Source organism: Osmerus eperlanus, chromosome 16, assembly GCF_963692335.1.
Source record: "Osmerus eperlanus chromosome 16, fOsmEpe2.1, whole genome shotgun sequence".
Classification (NCBI taxonomy): domain Eukaryota; kingdom Metazoa; phylum Chordata; class Actinopteri; order Osmeriformes; family Osmeridae; genus Osmerus; species Osmerus eperlanus.
In genome coordinates, this window is record NC_085033.1 from 5,328,352 (window position 1) to 5,342,686 (window position 14,335).

Here is a 14,335-nt window from a genome sequence, read left to right on the forward strand (position 1 = left end):
GAAATGTAATACTAGTAAATGAAAATATTGAACGGTATACTGTCCTGCATACTATGCCAAAAAAGATGCACTAGTTTGACCACCAATTTATTTGGTGAGGATGACGGAACATATGCTACAATATTCATCCTTAATTGCAATTTTGTACGTATTATTATCCTTGACATCAGATTATTCTTGGTGCTCCCTGCCAATAGACCCATAACACAATTGTTCCTCAGATAGCCTACACTTTGCAGCAGTCTTATAATCAGACACATGATCCTTTAATTATCGGAGACTGGTCTGCATCTTTAATGCAAATGATCCATGATGACGGGTTTTGTAATGCTCTGCCTAGGGCCAATCCAGCAAAGAAGTAAACTAGCTACGTAATTCAGGAGATTTAGACGACTGCAAAGATGGCGTGTGTATGGTGTTGTTATGGAATGGGATAGTTCATCAGAAGTCCTGTCCTTATGTTTTGATGAACGTTTAGAACTTCTGTTGACGTTAGCTACTAATATTAGCTACGGTCAGAATGGCATATGGATACCTTCGCTTGTCAAGAGGTTGCAGGAATCTTTTCAAAGTTCTGCTGCCTCAAAACGTAACAAGCAATGCCCGACTGGTAAGTTGCACTGGAGTCTGGTCTTATCTGACAGCACCCACACTAGCCTAACGCGTTAGCATATGCCTGCTGACCAGTACTTTGCTTCCTCGCAGTATGCTATTGACATTTGGCTGGTGAATGGATCAATACAACTAGCCAGGATGAAGCTGATTCTGAATCTTAAACATGACTTTATTACACGTAAAATTCAAGTCATGTCTGCTAGTATCACATCACCACCAAGGCAGAGCTAGCAACATGCCTTTTCAGGCCTGCATGAATGACTTTGAGGACGACGTTCCTGTTGGATAATACACAGCACAATACATAACATCAGCATATATATATATATATACGTTATTTAACCAGTGTCTAGCTAATGTTAGACTTGATTTTCTTTCCCTAAAACCACCTCCACTAGCTTGCTCGCTTTCTAAAAGGGTGGGTTAATGTGACCGAATGTGATCCGGAACGATTAGCCATGTACAGCTTGCAGAAGAGACTTGAGTGCAATATCGAAAGTCTATTTGGCAAGTTATAGTTGTCATTGTGTACCTCGTGAGGAGGATATGAAACAGGAAAACTTGAGTATTGTTGTTGTGCAGCTCGTTTTTTAGGTCGTTTTGTGGTCGTGTGCTTGTCAGCTTCTCCCAACGATTTGGAGGAGTCTGCCAGACTGCAGGATGTCTTAGTTCTAGCATGGGTCACACAAGGCAATAAGGATGACAAATTACTCAAATTTCATATAGCTTCTAGGCCATGTTACGAAAATGTAAAAATTAACCTTAAATGACCCCATTCTTTACAATACTCCACTATTGGTAAACCCAGCTTGTCATATGAGTTTCTTTATCCACTTTTAGTCTAGTTTTAATAAAAGTGCGAAACGTATTGAACTCTATGTATCTGGGTTTTTTTTCTGTCCAGAAATGTCTTATTAATATAGCCTAATAATCTTCACTGAGACAATACACATACAATATCGGATTAGCTATATTGTGCTGAAAAGTGTATTGGGATCTTGAAAAGTTAAGATTTGAGACTATATTTGATATTTTTATTTGGCTTACATTTTCTTAATTTCAGTGGTTGTCTGGAAATGTCCCTGCAGCAATGATTCTCATCTTAGACTACTCTGTCAACCACTGAGTTGATATTAAATAGTAAAAATGTAGTAGCCTACTTCTAACAAATATGTTTGATACTATTTGATCCTTCCAATAGGTCTCAAGCTATGCTGATGCCCAAATAGCAATCGAAAGAGGGTCTATACTTGCCAAGGTCTTGGGTGCCTATCAAAGCCTTTGCTCCAAACCCCCCAAAGGTATGGATTTGTTTTAACACTTTTTAGTTTAGCATCTTGTCTAAGGATGCACTAATGTAAAAATTATTGGTCAGCAGTACTGACATCCATATTAATACATTTATATAAGATGATGCCTATATTTTGTTTTTGGCTGTATGCACCCGTTTACATCAGTTTGCCCTTTTACTTTTGTATTAGGCTATTCATTCGACTGAACACAAGTCAATCGCACAACTACAAAGTGCACACCTTAACCATTAACTTATAACATCTGACAAGATCACTGTTTTGCCTATAGATCTCATGTATCTCATGTATTCCCATACATGAGAGAGTTGATGCTGATTTTATAGTCAATCGCTCAATAACGTACTGTATAAACCCCAATACAACTCAATGATGCAACCCCATTAATTTGGGCAATATGGTGCAAGATCATGTAAATGAACAGAATAGCCATCTGCTTATTTATAAGTTTATTCTTCTGAGTAGGAATCCATCTAATTGTGAATGACAACAGTTTGGCAACGCACCGTGCTAGCTCACACAAAAGCCAAATCATTTGATAAACATAGCCTAAATAAAGATAGAATATTAACTCTAATGAACAAAGTCAATAGCCAACCACTCAATTTTCACTGAATCCTAGTGGAGACTGTCTGCTCTGACCAACATCACTGATTATTTTGATTCCTAATGTCCAGGTAATATAACATTATAGTTTGTGCCATTTCTTATTACTTTTTGTCTTAGGTTTTGAAAAGTACTTTCCTGAAGCTAAGAATGGTCCAAAGAGTAGCGAACCTAACACATCCAGTGGAAATACACCCAAAGGTAATTTTGCTTGGAAGTTGCAATACAAAACAAAATTTGTTCCATTCCATATGCTTTAAAATGTATATTGCACAATGAACTTAATTCGGTGACATTGTTCAATTTTACTTAGAGGCTGAGCCAGCCAATGGACAGAAAGCCACTGAAAAATCTGTTGGAGGAGGAGCTGGTGGTGGGGGAGGAGCTGGTGGTGGAGGAGGAACTGGTGGTGGGGGAGGAGCTGGTGGTGGGGGAGGAGCTGGTGGGGGGGGAGGAGGTGCCTCAGGTGGAGGAGGAAAGAGAGGAGGCCGAAAGGAGGAATCTACTTGGTATAGCCGGCTTCAGAAGGTAAGAAATTAAACCAAAATGTAATGGTTGGAAAAAAAATCAAATAAATGGTATCTCTTAACCGGTAGGCATTGTCCATTCTCCTTTTCTCTTAAACCAACATCCACAGGGTGATGTGCCGTGGGATGACAAAGATTTCCGTATGTATTTCCTGGGTGGGACAGTCTTTTGGACAGTTGTCACATACTACTTATTTTTTCGTGATGGGGGAAGAGAAGTTACTTGGAAAGACTTTGTCAATAATTACCTCTCAAAAGGAGTGGTAAGTATTTAGATTTTATGTTATTATGGCAGTATTAAGTGGTGTGGGAAACTACAGTATGGTCAGATATCTAGCGGGGTGTCGATATGGTAGTAGGCCTGAGCCATCAGTGTACATTTGATAGTCATTGTAGCAAAAATGAAGAATATATTCATATATAATAGTAAATTAGTATAAATATGTTATTTCTTTACCACTTGGATAGCTCTGCAGTGATAAGTGCTACAGAGTAAAAATGTACTACAATAATGAACTGCTGCTCTGAATTAGAATTAATAAGTAAATAAACAACCACACAGAAAGCAAAAAAGGCTTCTCTGGTCCTCCTGTTTGTATGTATGTTTGTGTGCCACACTCAAATTGACTGGTAAAATGTGTCATTGTGAAACCGAACATTTATAGTCCCCCAAACCTGCTGTGGAACTGAAAAATTTAGCCACCATGTAAGCATCAGGTCATTCTTTCCACAGGTGGATCGGTTGGAGGTTGTAAATAAGCGCTATGTAAAAGTGGTGTTTTCTCCCGGGAAGACTCCTGTTGATGGAGTAAGGTTTCCTTTTAGAAAATTTATTAAAACCAAAATTGAATCATTTATAAAAATAAAATGTGTATGGAGGTCCCAGTGACAGTTTTTTTTATTCAAGCAGACAATAACACGTCAAAAACATTGTCTAATTTGTTTTCTGTGCCCAGCAATATGTATGGTTCAATATCGGCAGCGTAGATACATTTGAGCGTAATCTGGAGACTTCACAGTATGAGATGGGAATTGAGGGTGAGAATCGCCTGCCAGTGGTCTACTCCACAGAGAGTGACGGGTAAGATTGGGAATGTGGTGGGTTATCATTTTTATCCGGGATTAATACATTTTGTATTCAAATTTGGCAAACAAAATGTCCATACCTACCTTGTATTACATGTTACTTGTATCTCTGTTGAAAAATCAACCTTCTTCTCTCTACCATCAGCTCCTTCCTTCTGAGCATGCTCCCAACCGTGCTCATCATTGGCTTCCTGCTCCTCATGCTACGACGGGGGCCTGCTGGGACGGGCAGACCGGGCCGAGGCATGGGCGGTCTCTTTAGTGTCAGCGAGACCACTGCCAAGGTGATCAAGGATGAGATCGACATCAAATTCAAAGATGTGGCCGGCTGTGAGGAGGCCAAGCTGGAAATCATGGAGTTTGTGAACTTCTTGAAGAACCCCAAGCAGTACCAGGATCTGGGTGCAAAAATTCCCAAAGTGAGTTTAAAGATCAGAGCAAGCTTTGTTTTTTGTTTTTTATTGCATATTTGTCTGAAAACCTGAATGTTCTGCTACTTCTTTTGTCTTTCTATGAAGGGCTTTTCTAGAATTTTTTTTTTTTTCTTTTTTTTTTTTTCCAATAGCCCTACCACTTAAAAATGGCATCTAATCCAGAGGTTGAATAGTAGTGTATTTTTTAGCTTTTCTGTTTAGACTTTATTTCACCATATCTTGGTGAGAAAGAAAGTTTGTGCAAACTTGGGATGGTGTCAAGCTCTTCACTTGTGTCTCCCCCCAGGGTGCCATTCTGACAGGACCACCTGGGACAGGGAAGACCCTCCTCGCCAAGGCCACTGCTGGAGAGGCCAACGTCCCTTTCATCACCGTCAATGGCTCAGAGTTCCTAGAGATGTTTGTTGGCGTAGGCCCTGCCAGGGTAAGCAAACAACTCCAAACAAATAATTAGGCGCACATGAATGAAAAAACATGACCAAAACTAAAAGTCAAAACAGATATGAGAGTCAACTGCTATTAGGGTAGTGATGAGCTAATGTCTATTCAAGTTTTAACAGAGAATAGTTTCTTTCTGTAATGTCCAATACATCATTAGATTTTCTATATCATAGAGTCTGTAATACAGAGTTCGGAATATACAGACCTAAAGTAGGTTATTATAGCACATCTCAAGTTGGAACTACTGAACCTGTTAAAAGGAACACATATGGGGTCTGTCCCATTGTTTACCTAGCAATCACAAATGTTTCTGAATGTCAAACTAATAATCAAAATAAAAACGGATTGTTCCTACTTCGTCTATCACTGGGTGATGAGTAGACTTATCATAGGTTCAAAACCAAATGGCATTTTACTATACTATTATATTCAATTTAATATCACTCTGTGTGTTTTTTAAGGAAGTATTTTACTGTTTTTAGTGCCTTTAGCTTTAATGTCAAAGCACATTACTATTTGGTTTGCAGACTGTCCATCGTTTCGTGCACCAGGTATATTGTTTGCAGAGGGTCTTTGCCTTGTGGTGCAAATCATTGCTGCCTAACACTTTATATCATCTTTTTATCTGTAGGTCAGAGACCTGTTTGTCTTGGCCCGCAAAAATGCCCCTTGCATCCTCTTCATTGATGAAATTGATGCTGTGGGACGCAAGCGTGGAAGAGGGAACTTTGGAGGCCAGAGCGAGCAGGAGAACACACTGAACCAGCTGCTGGTGGAGATGGATGGTATGTACTACAGCTTCATAAGCAACGTTTGACACAAATGAAGAGCATGGTTTAATAGTGAGACATATTGTCAGAGATTAATTTAACAATTTATGGTTGTGTTGGCTGCTACTCTTTTATTGCTCCTTAATAAATATTAAAAAGTAGAACTAAATCAATAGTTAGTTTGTTTCGTTTTTTTCATGTTAATGAAATCTTAAATTAATTATTCACTTTACATATGCCACCTGTAATCAAACATTTGTATTGGAAACAACTGCAATATTTCCTTTAATTCTTCTCCAGGGTTCAACACTGCAACCAATGTGGTGGTACTAGCTGGCACCAACCGACCTGATATTTTAGACCCTGCACTGATGAGACCTGGACGCTTTGACAGGCAGATTTACATTGGTACACACATCACAGTTCTATATCTACATTATTGTCCTCCATTGTTCAGTCTGATTACAAGTCAAAGTTAACATCATCTAAACAACTATCTCATAACTTTAAGAAGGCTTTAAAAGTGAAAAGATTATCAACCAATCTGTTTGTTCTGTCTCAAACAATACTATCTATGCAAGTCTCTATGAGTACAAGGATACCAAGGGATATTGATTTCTGAACCCTGACACAAAAGAATCTACATCTCTTAAACTTCTTACATCATTGTGTAATGGCTCAAATCCATTTCTTATCTTAAAATCCTGCTGTGTCTTGATCATTGATACTCTGGGTAAATTCCCTATGGGGCTTTGCAGAGTTTCTTACACACAAATACCATATACTAAGAGGCCTTCTTGATGATCAGATATCCACAGATACCACATACAGTCGTGTTGTCTTTTTATGTCTATTACTTATAGTCATACTTGTAACATACATTTTTAGGTCCTCATGTTTGGAGAATGAAAATAACTAAGGTGATGAATATTTTCTCCAGGTCCCCCTGACATCAAGGGTAGAGCCTCCATATTTAAAGTGCACCTGAGGCCCCTAAAACTGGATCCAGAGATGGACAAAGAAGCTCTGGCCAGAAAAATGGCTGCCCTAACTCCTGGCTTCTCTGGTATGCATACACAGCTACCATCTTCAAATGTGACACCATTGAATTTGAGGTTTCCCATGGTTTCCCATGGTTTCCCATGGTTTCCCATATTTCATCAGGTGCTGACATTGCTAATGTGTGCAACGAAGCTGCTCTCATCGCCGCTCGCCACCTGTCTGAAGCCATCAATCACAAGCATTTCGAGCAGGCCATTGAACGTGTGATCGGAGGTGAGCATGAGCTACAACCAGTCACAATTAAACCATCCTTTCACGGCAAGGATCTGTGGTAGGATGTCTTTCCACACACACACTGTTCATGGCTCTTGAACATCTAGGTCTTGAGAAGAAGACCCAGGTCTTACAGCCAGAAGAGAAGAAGACGGTGGCCTACCACGAGGCAGGCCACGCCGTGGCCGGGTGGTACCTGGAGCATGCAGACCCTCTACTCAAGGTAGGCCACTCAGGCCCAGGCATTCAGTTGACTTGGAATCATATATACTTCCTGGTTCTCTTAAACTGACCAAATCATAGGCATTTCCATTGGCAATATTAGATTTGTACATCATACAGTGACGGTAAAAGTGAAATATTTTGTGGAGTAGAATAAGTGTTAGAGGTGTTAAATGCTTTGGATGCAGTGACTGCCCGACAGCTGTGTTTCTCATGGTGTCACATGGCCCTCTTGTGATCAGTAAATGGATTCCCGTGAAAAGCAGCACATGAGGACAGTGTGAGACTAACTCTCAGCCCTGGTGCACAATGCTGGAGAGAGCTGAATACTGCAGTCCAATGGACGCAGCTGTGAGCACGCATCCTGCTTCCTCCCTGTCTCCAAAGACAAATGGAATGTAACAAACAAATACAGCTGCCTCGGAAAATAGCTGTGAAGTCAATTCAACAAATACTTACTGTGCCATGCAACGTTTATTTGGCATGGATGAGAATACCGCAGAAACGGTCCCCACTACGGCCACAATGTACCCAGGGTCTGGCTCGTGGACCTAACCTTTTTATGTCATTGTGACTTGTGTGAGTTGTTGTTTTTCCCAGGTGTCTATCATTCCCAGAGGGAAAGGTTTAGGTTATGCACAGTACCTGCCTAAGGAGCAGTACCTGTATACCAAGGAGCAGCTGCTGGACAGGATGTGTATGACACTGGGTGGGCGTGTGTCTGAGGAGATCTTCTTTGGCCGCATCACCACAGGGGCCCAGGACGACCTGCGGAAGGTCACCCAAAGTGCCTATGCTCAGGTCTGTAATGTGTACAGACTGTCATCCTTTATCTCTATGTTCCATAGCAGACCTAGAAATGTTCACAGTTTACAGTTAAACTTCACTATTAAAATATGCACTTTCTCTTTCTTCATATTTTGGAATTATAAAGCAACACAACGTGAAACATCTCCGTTTTGACCTGTCTACACAGATTGTGCAGTTTGGCATGAACGCGAAGGTTGGCCACCTGTCTTTTGACCTGCCCCGGCAGGGTGAGATGGTCTTGGAGAAGCCATACAGTGAAGCCACGGCGCGTCTGATCGACTCTGAGGTGCGCTCGCTCATCAACGAGGCCTACGAGCGCACGATGCAGATTCTGTCTGAGAAAAAGACAGACGTGGAGAAGGTAATGAAAAAGAGGGATCGGTGACTGTTCCACTCTTTATGTGTTCACACACACATACAAAGACAATACTGATCCATACCATTTCCTACCCCTAGGTGGCACTACGTCTGCTTGATAAGGAGGTTCTGAACAAAGATGACATGGTTGAGTTGCTGGGGCCTCGTCCATTTGCTGAGAAATCCACCTACGAGGAGTTTGTGGAGGGAACGGGGGGTATGGATGAAGACACTTCCCTCCCAGAGGGCCTCAAGGACTGGAACAGGGAGCGCAACAAAGACAAAGAGGAGAGCACAGAGGAGCAGGTGGCACGACAGATCTCCGGAGGGATGCCCTTCTAGACTTCCTGGACTCTTGGAGGGTTATGGTGTGGCAAAATGGAAAGCGGGAGACATGGTAGATTGAATCATCAGGCAGACCTCAACATGGCCAGTCTTGATGGTTTCCAGTGTTCTGGATCTATTTCAAGGATGCTGAATCAGGACTCTGAATGTGACAACGTTGAATGCCTGCCTCTTCTACCTGGGTCATATTGTCAAAATATGTCCCTGGGTGCTATCAAGCATCCTGGTGGGGAGGTCCTTAAACACCTAATGAGAAAAAAATATATAAAATACATCCAGTTTAGTACTGGTACTTGTTAGGATGTAGGGCAAGAACGTTTTTTCTTTATAAATAATGCAAAGGATTTCCTACTAAGAAAGGATGATGTAGCTTGATGACCTCGTTAAAATGAAAAAGAAATTGAAATGAAATCCACAGTTATTTGTTTGAACTCCATCAGTCTTATCAATAAACCGTCTAAAGAATATCAGGAAATTTCAATATACAAAATTGCTAATCAGCTAAAATGTATCCCATTACATTACTATAAAAAAAGTGATTTACCTGTAACACTTTTCTTCAGTGACTGCTTCTTGACATGCAGGCTTGCTTGGGTATCGATTACATAAAGTCAGTTATTAAGTCAGCACAATAATGTAATATATTACAATAGCTAAATAATATTTTTGGACATAAGTTGTTATTTATTCATTTGCAAGATTCTCTGAGAAAAAAAAGCTCATGTTGCTCATTCACCTTAAGGTCAACCATTGATTTAAGTTATGTTATTTTATTTCATTTTGGTGTGCTCTGTTCAAATCTGTTTCCTAAAAGATGGTTTTCCTACAGTGGGGGCAAGGGGCTAGATGGTTATGCTCTGACTGTTATTCCGTTTAAGAACAGGTGACAAGCTATATCTGCACACTGCCATCTTTTACATTTGGGGTGTGTTTTACAAGAACACTTCCTCCTGATATTTTACTGCCTTCACTGTTACCAGGGGCAGGCTTCCTTCTCTTCTATTGGACACAGTTGATTTAGCTTGATGTGTAAATGCAGCCATCATTTTTTCCTGCTTGTTCATTAACATTCATTTCCTACCACAAAATATTTGAAAAGAGAAAAGGAAAGGAGAGTATTGGGAGAAAAAAAACAAGCAACCAAGGACACCATAAAGAGATGACACCCTCTCCCATGACGCTCCATTATGGTGCTATTCAAACATTCAAATTACGCATCTGAAACAGGTAGGATACTGTGTACAAAATTAAATATGTGGCATATGAAATTCCTATGAACGGATTCTCGCACAATGTGGATGGCACCATGTAAGGCGAGTGCAGAAGGTCTTTTAAGTTGTATTTCTGTCAGCATCTAAACATGTATAGGACAGTAGTTCCACTTGGCATCTTACTAGAACAAACTTTTCATTTGCACAAATAAAACAAAACAAACCAGGAAAAGGCTATTTAAGAGGAATTTAAAACTAAATAGAAAATGCTTGTGAAAACAATGTAGAGCACTGACTGAAGAAATTAAGAAATTAAATTGGTTGTTTCTATCCACATCTCGTACCGTCTGTTATAAAAATGCTAAATACTGTTCAATACTGTACAAAAATCACTGATTAATCCACTTATTAAAGTAATTTTGTTTATACAATCAGTAGGCTACATTGGTCAGAAATAATATACTTTTGTGTAGATTAAGAAATATCAGTTAATGCTCTCCCCCCTTTACATTATTTCCTTATTGGTAGGAGAAGAGTGGTTGTTACTTGATGGATGATATGCTTGAGGTTATGGGGTTGGAACAAAAATATACAATCATATCCTTCATGGTACAATTTCTCTCATCCTCCAGAATGGGACAGCAGATAACATGAATATGCTTCATGACAGAAAAGGCAATGTAAAATCACTGATTGTATTTGAATACTAAATTATTTGTATTCCTCATCTTTTTCAATTGAACTACCGTAGTCTTGAACACCATGACCACATTCATACAGCAACAAAGGTGTTGTTGTGTTGTGAAGCTGCTGCCACATTAAACATTTTAGCCTCCAATGATTCAAACCAACAATAGATGCTTTATCCTTATTTACAGTTTAATTAAAACATCCCAATAGTTACAAAAACTTAATTTTTTTACTGCCAAGACACACTAATTGAGTGAATGAAAGGCTGAAGAGTACCAGAACTAGTTCCAGTATCAGAATGCTTTAGCTGCTGGAGAAATACTGTCAATCATGTATTATCCCTTAAATTACTCAAATTGTTGTTCACTAATATCATTGGTAGAGCTTTAAGTGTGTGCTGTTCCACAGCTTATCTGGATATCACTAATAATAAAAAGCAGTCTAATGATTGCATTTCTGTAGCACATTCGCTCTGTAGGACTTGTGATGTAACGTGGAATTTGTTCAGTTGTGATAATGATCCATTGGTTTTTAAACTTGAAATATATTTCAATCTAAACCAATCAAAGTTGAGTTTGATTTATTTAATAACAGAAAAGTAGATCACTTCCTGCACTGACTATACTATACAGTACTATAACAGGTGTTTGTCCTATTGCCTATCGCTCCTCCTTGTTTGCCAGAAGTCCTCAAATTACCCTGAGTAGTGGAAACATGACGTACAAAAAACACACCAGTGCTTGGACACTAAAAGAGTCTGGAGGAAACCATTTCAACAGTGGAGAAAAAACAGTGTGTTTGACAGTCAAGGCACTGTTATAATATAGCAGATACTTTTGTCACGAGCGGTTTGCAGTAGAGTGAACATATACAGTTGAGTTTTTGAATTTATCTCTTAAGGAAATTACTGTATGAAGTGAGCAAAGGGGTTCCTTGTCAATGCTGATTCACTTGTCTGTGTACATGTTTGAAACAAACTCACAGTGAATCACCCCCTCATGTTACCTGCCATCTGCCATGTTGCTATGGCAACTATGTTTGGGATATAGCTGTGAAAGCAGTTTTTATAGAGATCCCTCAGTGACAATTCTTTCGGTGTGTATTCATAATCGTTCTCTGATATTTTCATTACGTTAAACGACTGTGGCAGCTGAGTTATAAAGTACTATTTTGTGGAATGTTGGGTGCTTAGATGTAGCTGAATTCTTCTTGAGACACATTACCTGGCCACATCTCCTTATTTAACCTTGTGTCGCAGGAAATACAAGAACCCAGCAGGATTGTGGGATTGGATGGCCTGAGTTGTGCACCCCGGCATTACATCATTCAGATGTGTCATAAATCACTGTTGTGGAGCCCACTCAAGCTGTGTATAAATATAAGGTCAGCTTGCTTGAAAAACACGTGTCGGCACTGCGAGCTGTTTTATCTCATGACTCAACTACACGGGGAGAAATAAGACTAATTAGTTGCAGATGGAGCATTTACTCTATTTTATTACAGTTGCATAGCATTGTGAGTATTTCATTGTATAACATTGTATTCAATCAATCAATCAGATTACATTATGTAGGGTTACATGGTTTACCGGGTTCAAATACATGAACAGATGGATCTGCAGTTGTCAGAAGCTACAAAAAGTGCGACAATGCCTAGAGAGAGTACTGAATGCTGTCTTGTACTTTGAATGCTATCTTGTGAAGGTTTAAATTAGTTTTGATTGAACTGTTCTCCATACCAAACATAAGCAAGCATTGCTCCAGAAACGCACCCTCTAGTCTTGGTTCTTGTGGGAATGGCTTTAACATTCAGGAATCACATACCGCGGGTCTCAAAGATGAGGTTATCTAGTGTCAGGAATTGATGGAGAAACACCTGTTATTGTACTATACTCCTAGTACAAAAACATACAAATAATTACATATTATTTAACCCTTGTGCTGCCTTCGGGTCACATGACCCAAAGGTTCATAACGAACCACCGTTGTGTTTACCAAATTTTACCCAATACAAAAACAAATAATTTTTCTTTTAACCTTCACAATGTGGGGGGTCTGAGACAGCCCGACGGTTAAAAGAAAATGCTTCACTTTGTTTTTGTATGAGGTAAAGTTGTCGCAATACGACGGTGGGTCACAATGACTGATGGGTCAGAATGACCCGAAAATAACACGAGGGTTAAGCAATTTGATGCAAACGGATAACTAGACCAAACACTGTCATGGGAAGAGAAACATATTGTACTCTTAAGACTAACGTGAGAGCAAAAGAAAAAAGTGAACTCTGCCAGTGCAAATACTGTCCTTCCCTCAAACACGCAGAGCCACCTACCCAAACATGCCGATTCATCTACCACTTCTCTACTTCTCTTCCCCTGCACCCCCCCCCTCCAGATAAGAGTGAGTCACAGGGAAGGTGGGTGGGAAGGCAGGGAGTACCTGCTTTGGCTCAACTCAACACACCACCCCCTGTGAGGGAAGAAATCCTGCACCACCAGAGACCAGTGACACATCCATCGATGTGGATTCAAGTTAAATAAATCATTAAAACGTGCTTAAAAGAGCTATGTTAGGTCTAATATGATTAGCATAGCTGGTCTACAAGGGACGTTGTGTGAGCTGGAGTTAAGACACCAATATTTCTCAATTATATTCATTAAAACTCAGGGTATTTCTCACCAAGCAGATCAATGCCATCAGGAACACAAGTGTCTTTGAATCAGAAAAAATTGGACTGCGGTAGAAAAAACTGAATGGGATGGAAAGCAAAGGAGCTTAACTGAAAACACTTCCTGGCAGCCTGATGCATCCATTTGTCACTATTCTGTAGTTAACCTTGACAGATATCAAATGCATTCATCATTCTCTGTACTTTCCATACACAAATAGGCAAGTAGGTTGTAGCAGACATGCCAAAAGAATAGTTTAAAACATGCGCTGATATTGTATCTGTATTTAATACCTTTTGTCCTTGTACATTACATACTACACATCTGTGTACTTTGTATCAAAAGCTCTGTCAAGCACAGCTGCATTTGTCCGCTCTATAGGAAAGATGCCGTAAGTAGAAGGTGAAACTCGAGGGTAATCTTCAGGAATCTTCTGTCTACTGTACAGGTTTCTAAAGATGTGAAGAAGCAAAGAAGACTAACTGGCTGCTTGGACATACAAGTTCCAACAACTTCTCCAGTACCTCTTTCATATGTGTATATATGGGAGTCAGGTGGCTGAGCGGGTAGGGAATCGGGCTAGTAATCAGAAGGTTGCTGGTTCGATTCCCTGGCCGTGCCAAATGACGTGTCCTTGGGCAAGGCACTTCACCCTACATGCCTCGGGGGAATGTCCCTGTACTTATTGTAAGACGCTCTGGATAAGAGCGTCTGACTAAATGTAAATGTATATACTGTAGATGCTTTTTGGTCATATTATCTTTAATGACTTAAACACATCAAACAAGCAAACTTTTAGTGTCCTACATGTAAAACAAAACTGAAACCTTTGTATAAAAGCCATAAAAAGCTAGTAAAATGTATGCCAAGAAATCAGCAGAACTGAACCCTGGCCAGTAATGCTCACGCATTACAGACTCCAGAATGAACACGTGAAGAGAGTGTAGTTTGGAAGTGGGATGTGTGAC

At 39.9% G+C, this 14,335-nt stretch overlaps 1 protein-coding gene across 1 annotated transcript; it reads left to right on the forward strand.

The window, feature by feature from the left end:
* Positions 1–376: 376 nt before the first annotated feature.
* Positions 377–9,390, forward strand: afg3l2 (AFG3-like AAA ATPase 2). The gene is made up of 18 exons (XM_062481019.1): positions 377–610; positions 1,817–1,916; positions 2,652–2,732; positions 2,845–2,922; positions 3,004–3,059; positions 3,169–3,321; positions 3,792–3,866; positions 4,015–4,139; positions 4,290–4,563; positions 4,865–5,002; positions 5,651–5,804; positions 6,090–6,197; positions 6,730–6,855; positions 6,954–7,064; positions 7,172–7,287; positions 7,887–8,087; positions 8,263–8,457; positions 8,553–9,390. Exons 1-18 carry the CDS (start codon positions 521–523, stop codon positions 8,793–8,795), a joined length of 2,424 nt encoding a protein of 807 aa, XP_062337003.1. The 5' UTR covers positions 377–520; the 3' UTR covers positions 8,796–9,390.
* The last annotated feature ends 4,945 nt before the right edge of the window (positions 9,391–14,335 follow it).

Excerpts from the sequence above, each read along its gene's own strand:
- afg3l2 (XM_062481019.1), top strand. The coding sequence starts at position 521 with ATGGCATATGGATACCTTCGCTTGTCAAGAGGTTGCAGGAATCTTTTC. Across the intron at positions 1,917-2,651 it reads TTGCTCCAAACCCCCCAAAG|GTTTTGAAAAGTACTTTCCT; the intron begins GTATGGATTTGT and ends TTTTTGTCTTAG. Across the intron at positions 3,322-3,791 it reads ATTACCTCTCAAAAGGAGTG|GTGGATCGGTTGGAGGTTGT; the intron begins GTAAGTATTTAG and ends TTCTTTCCACAG.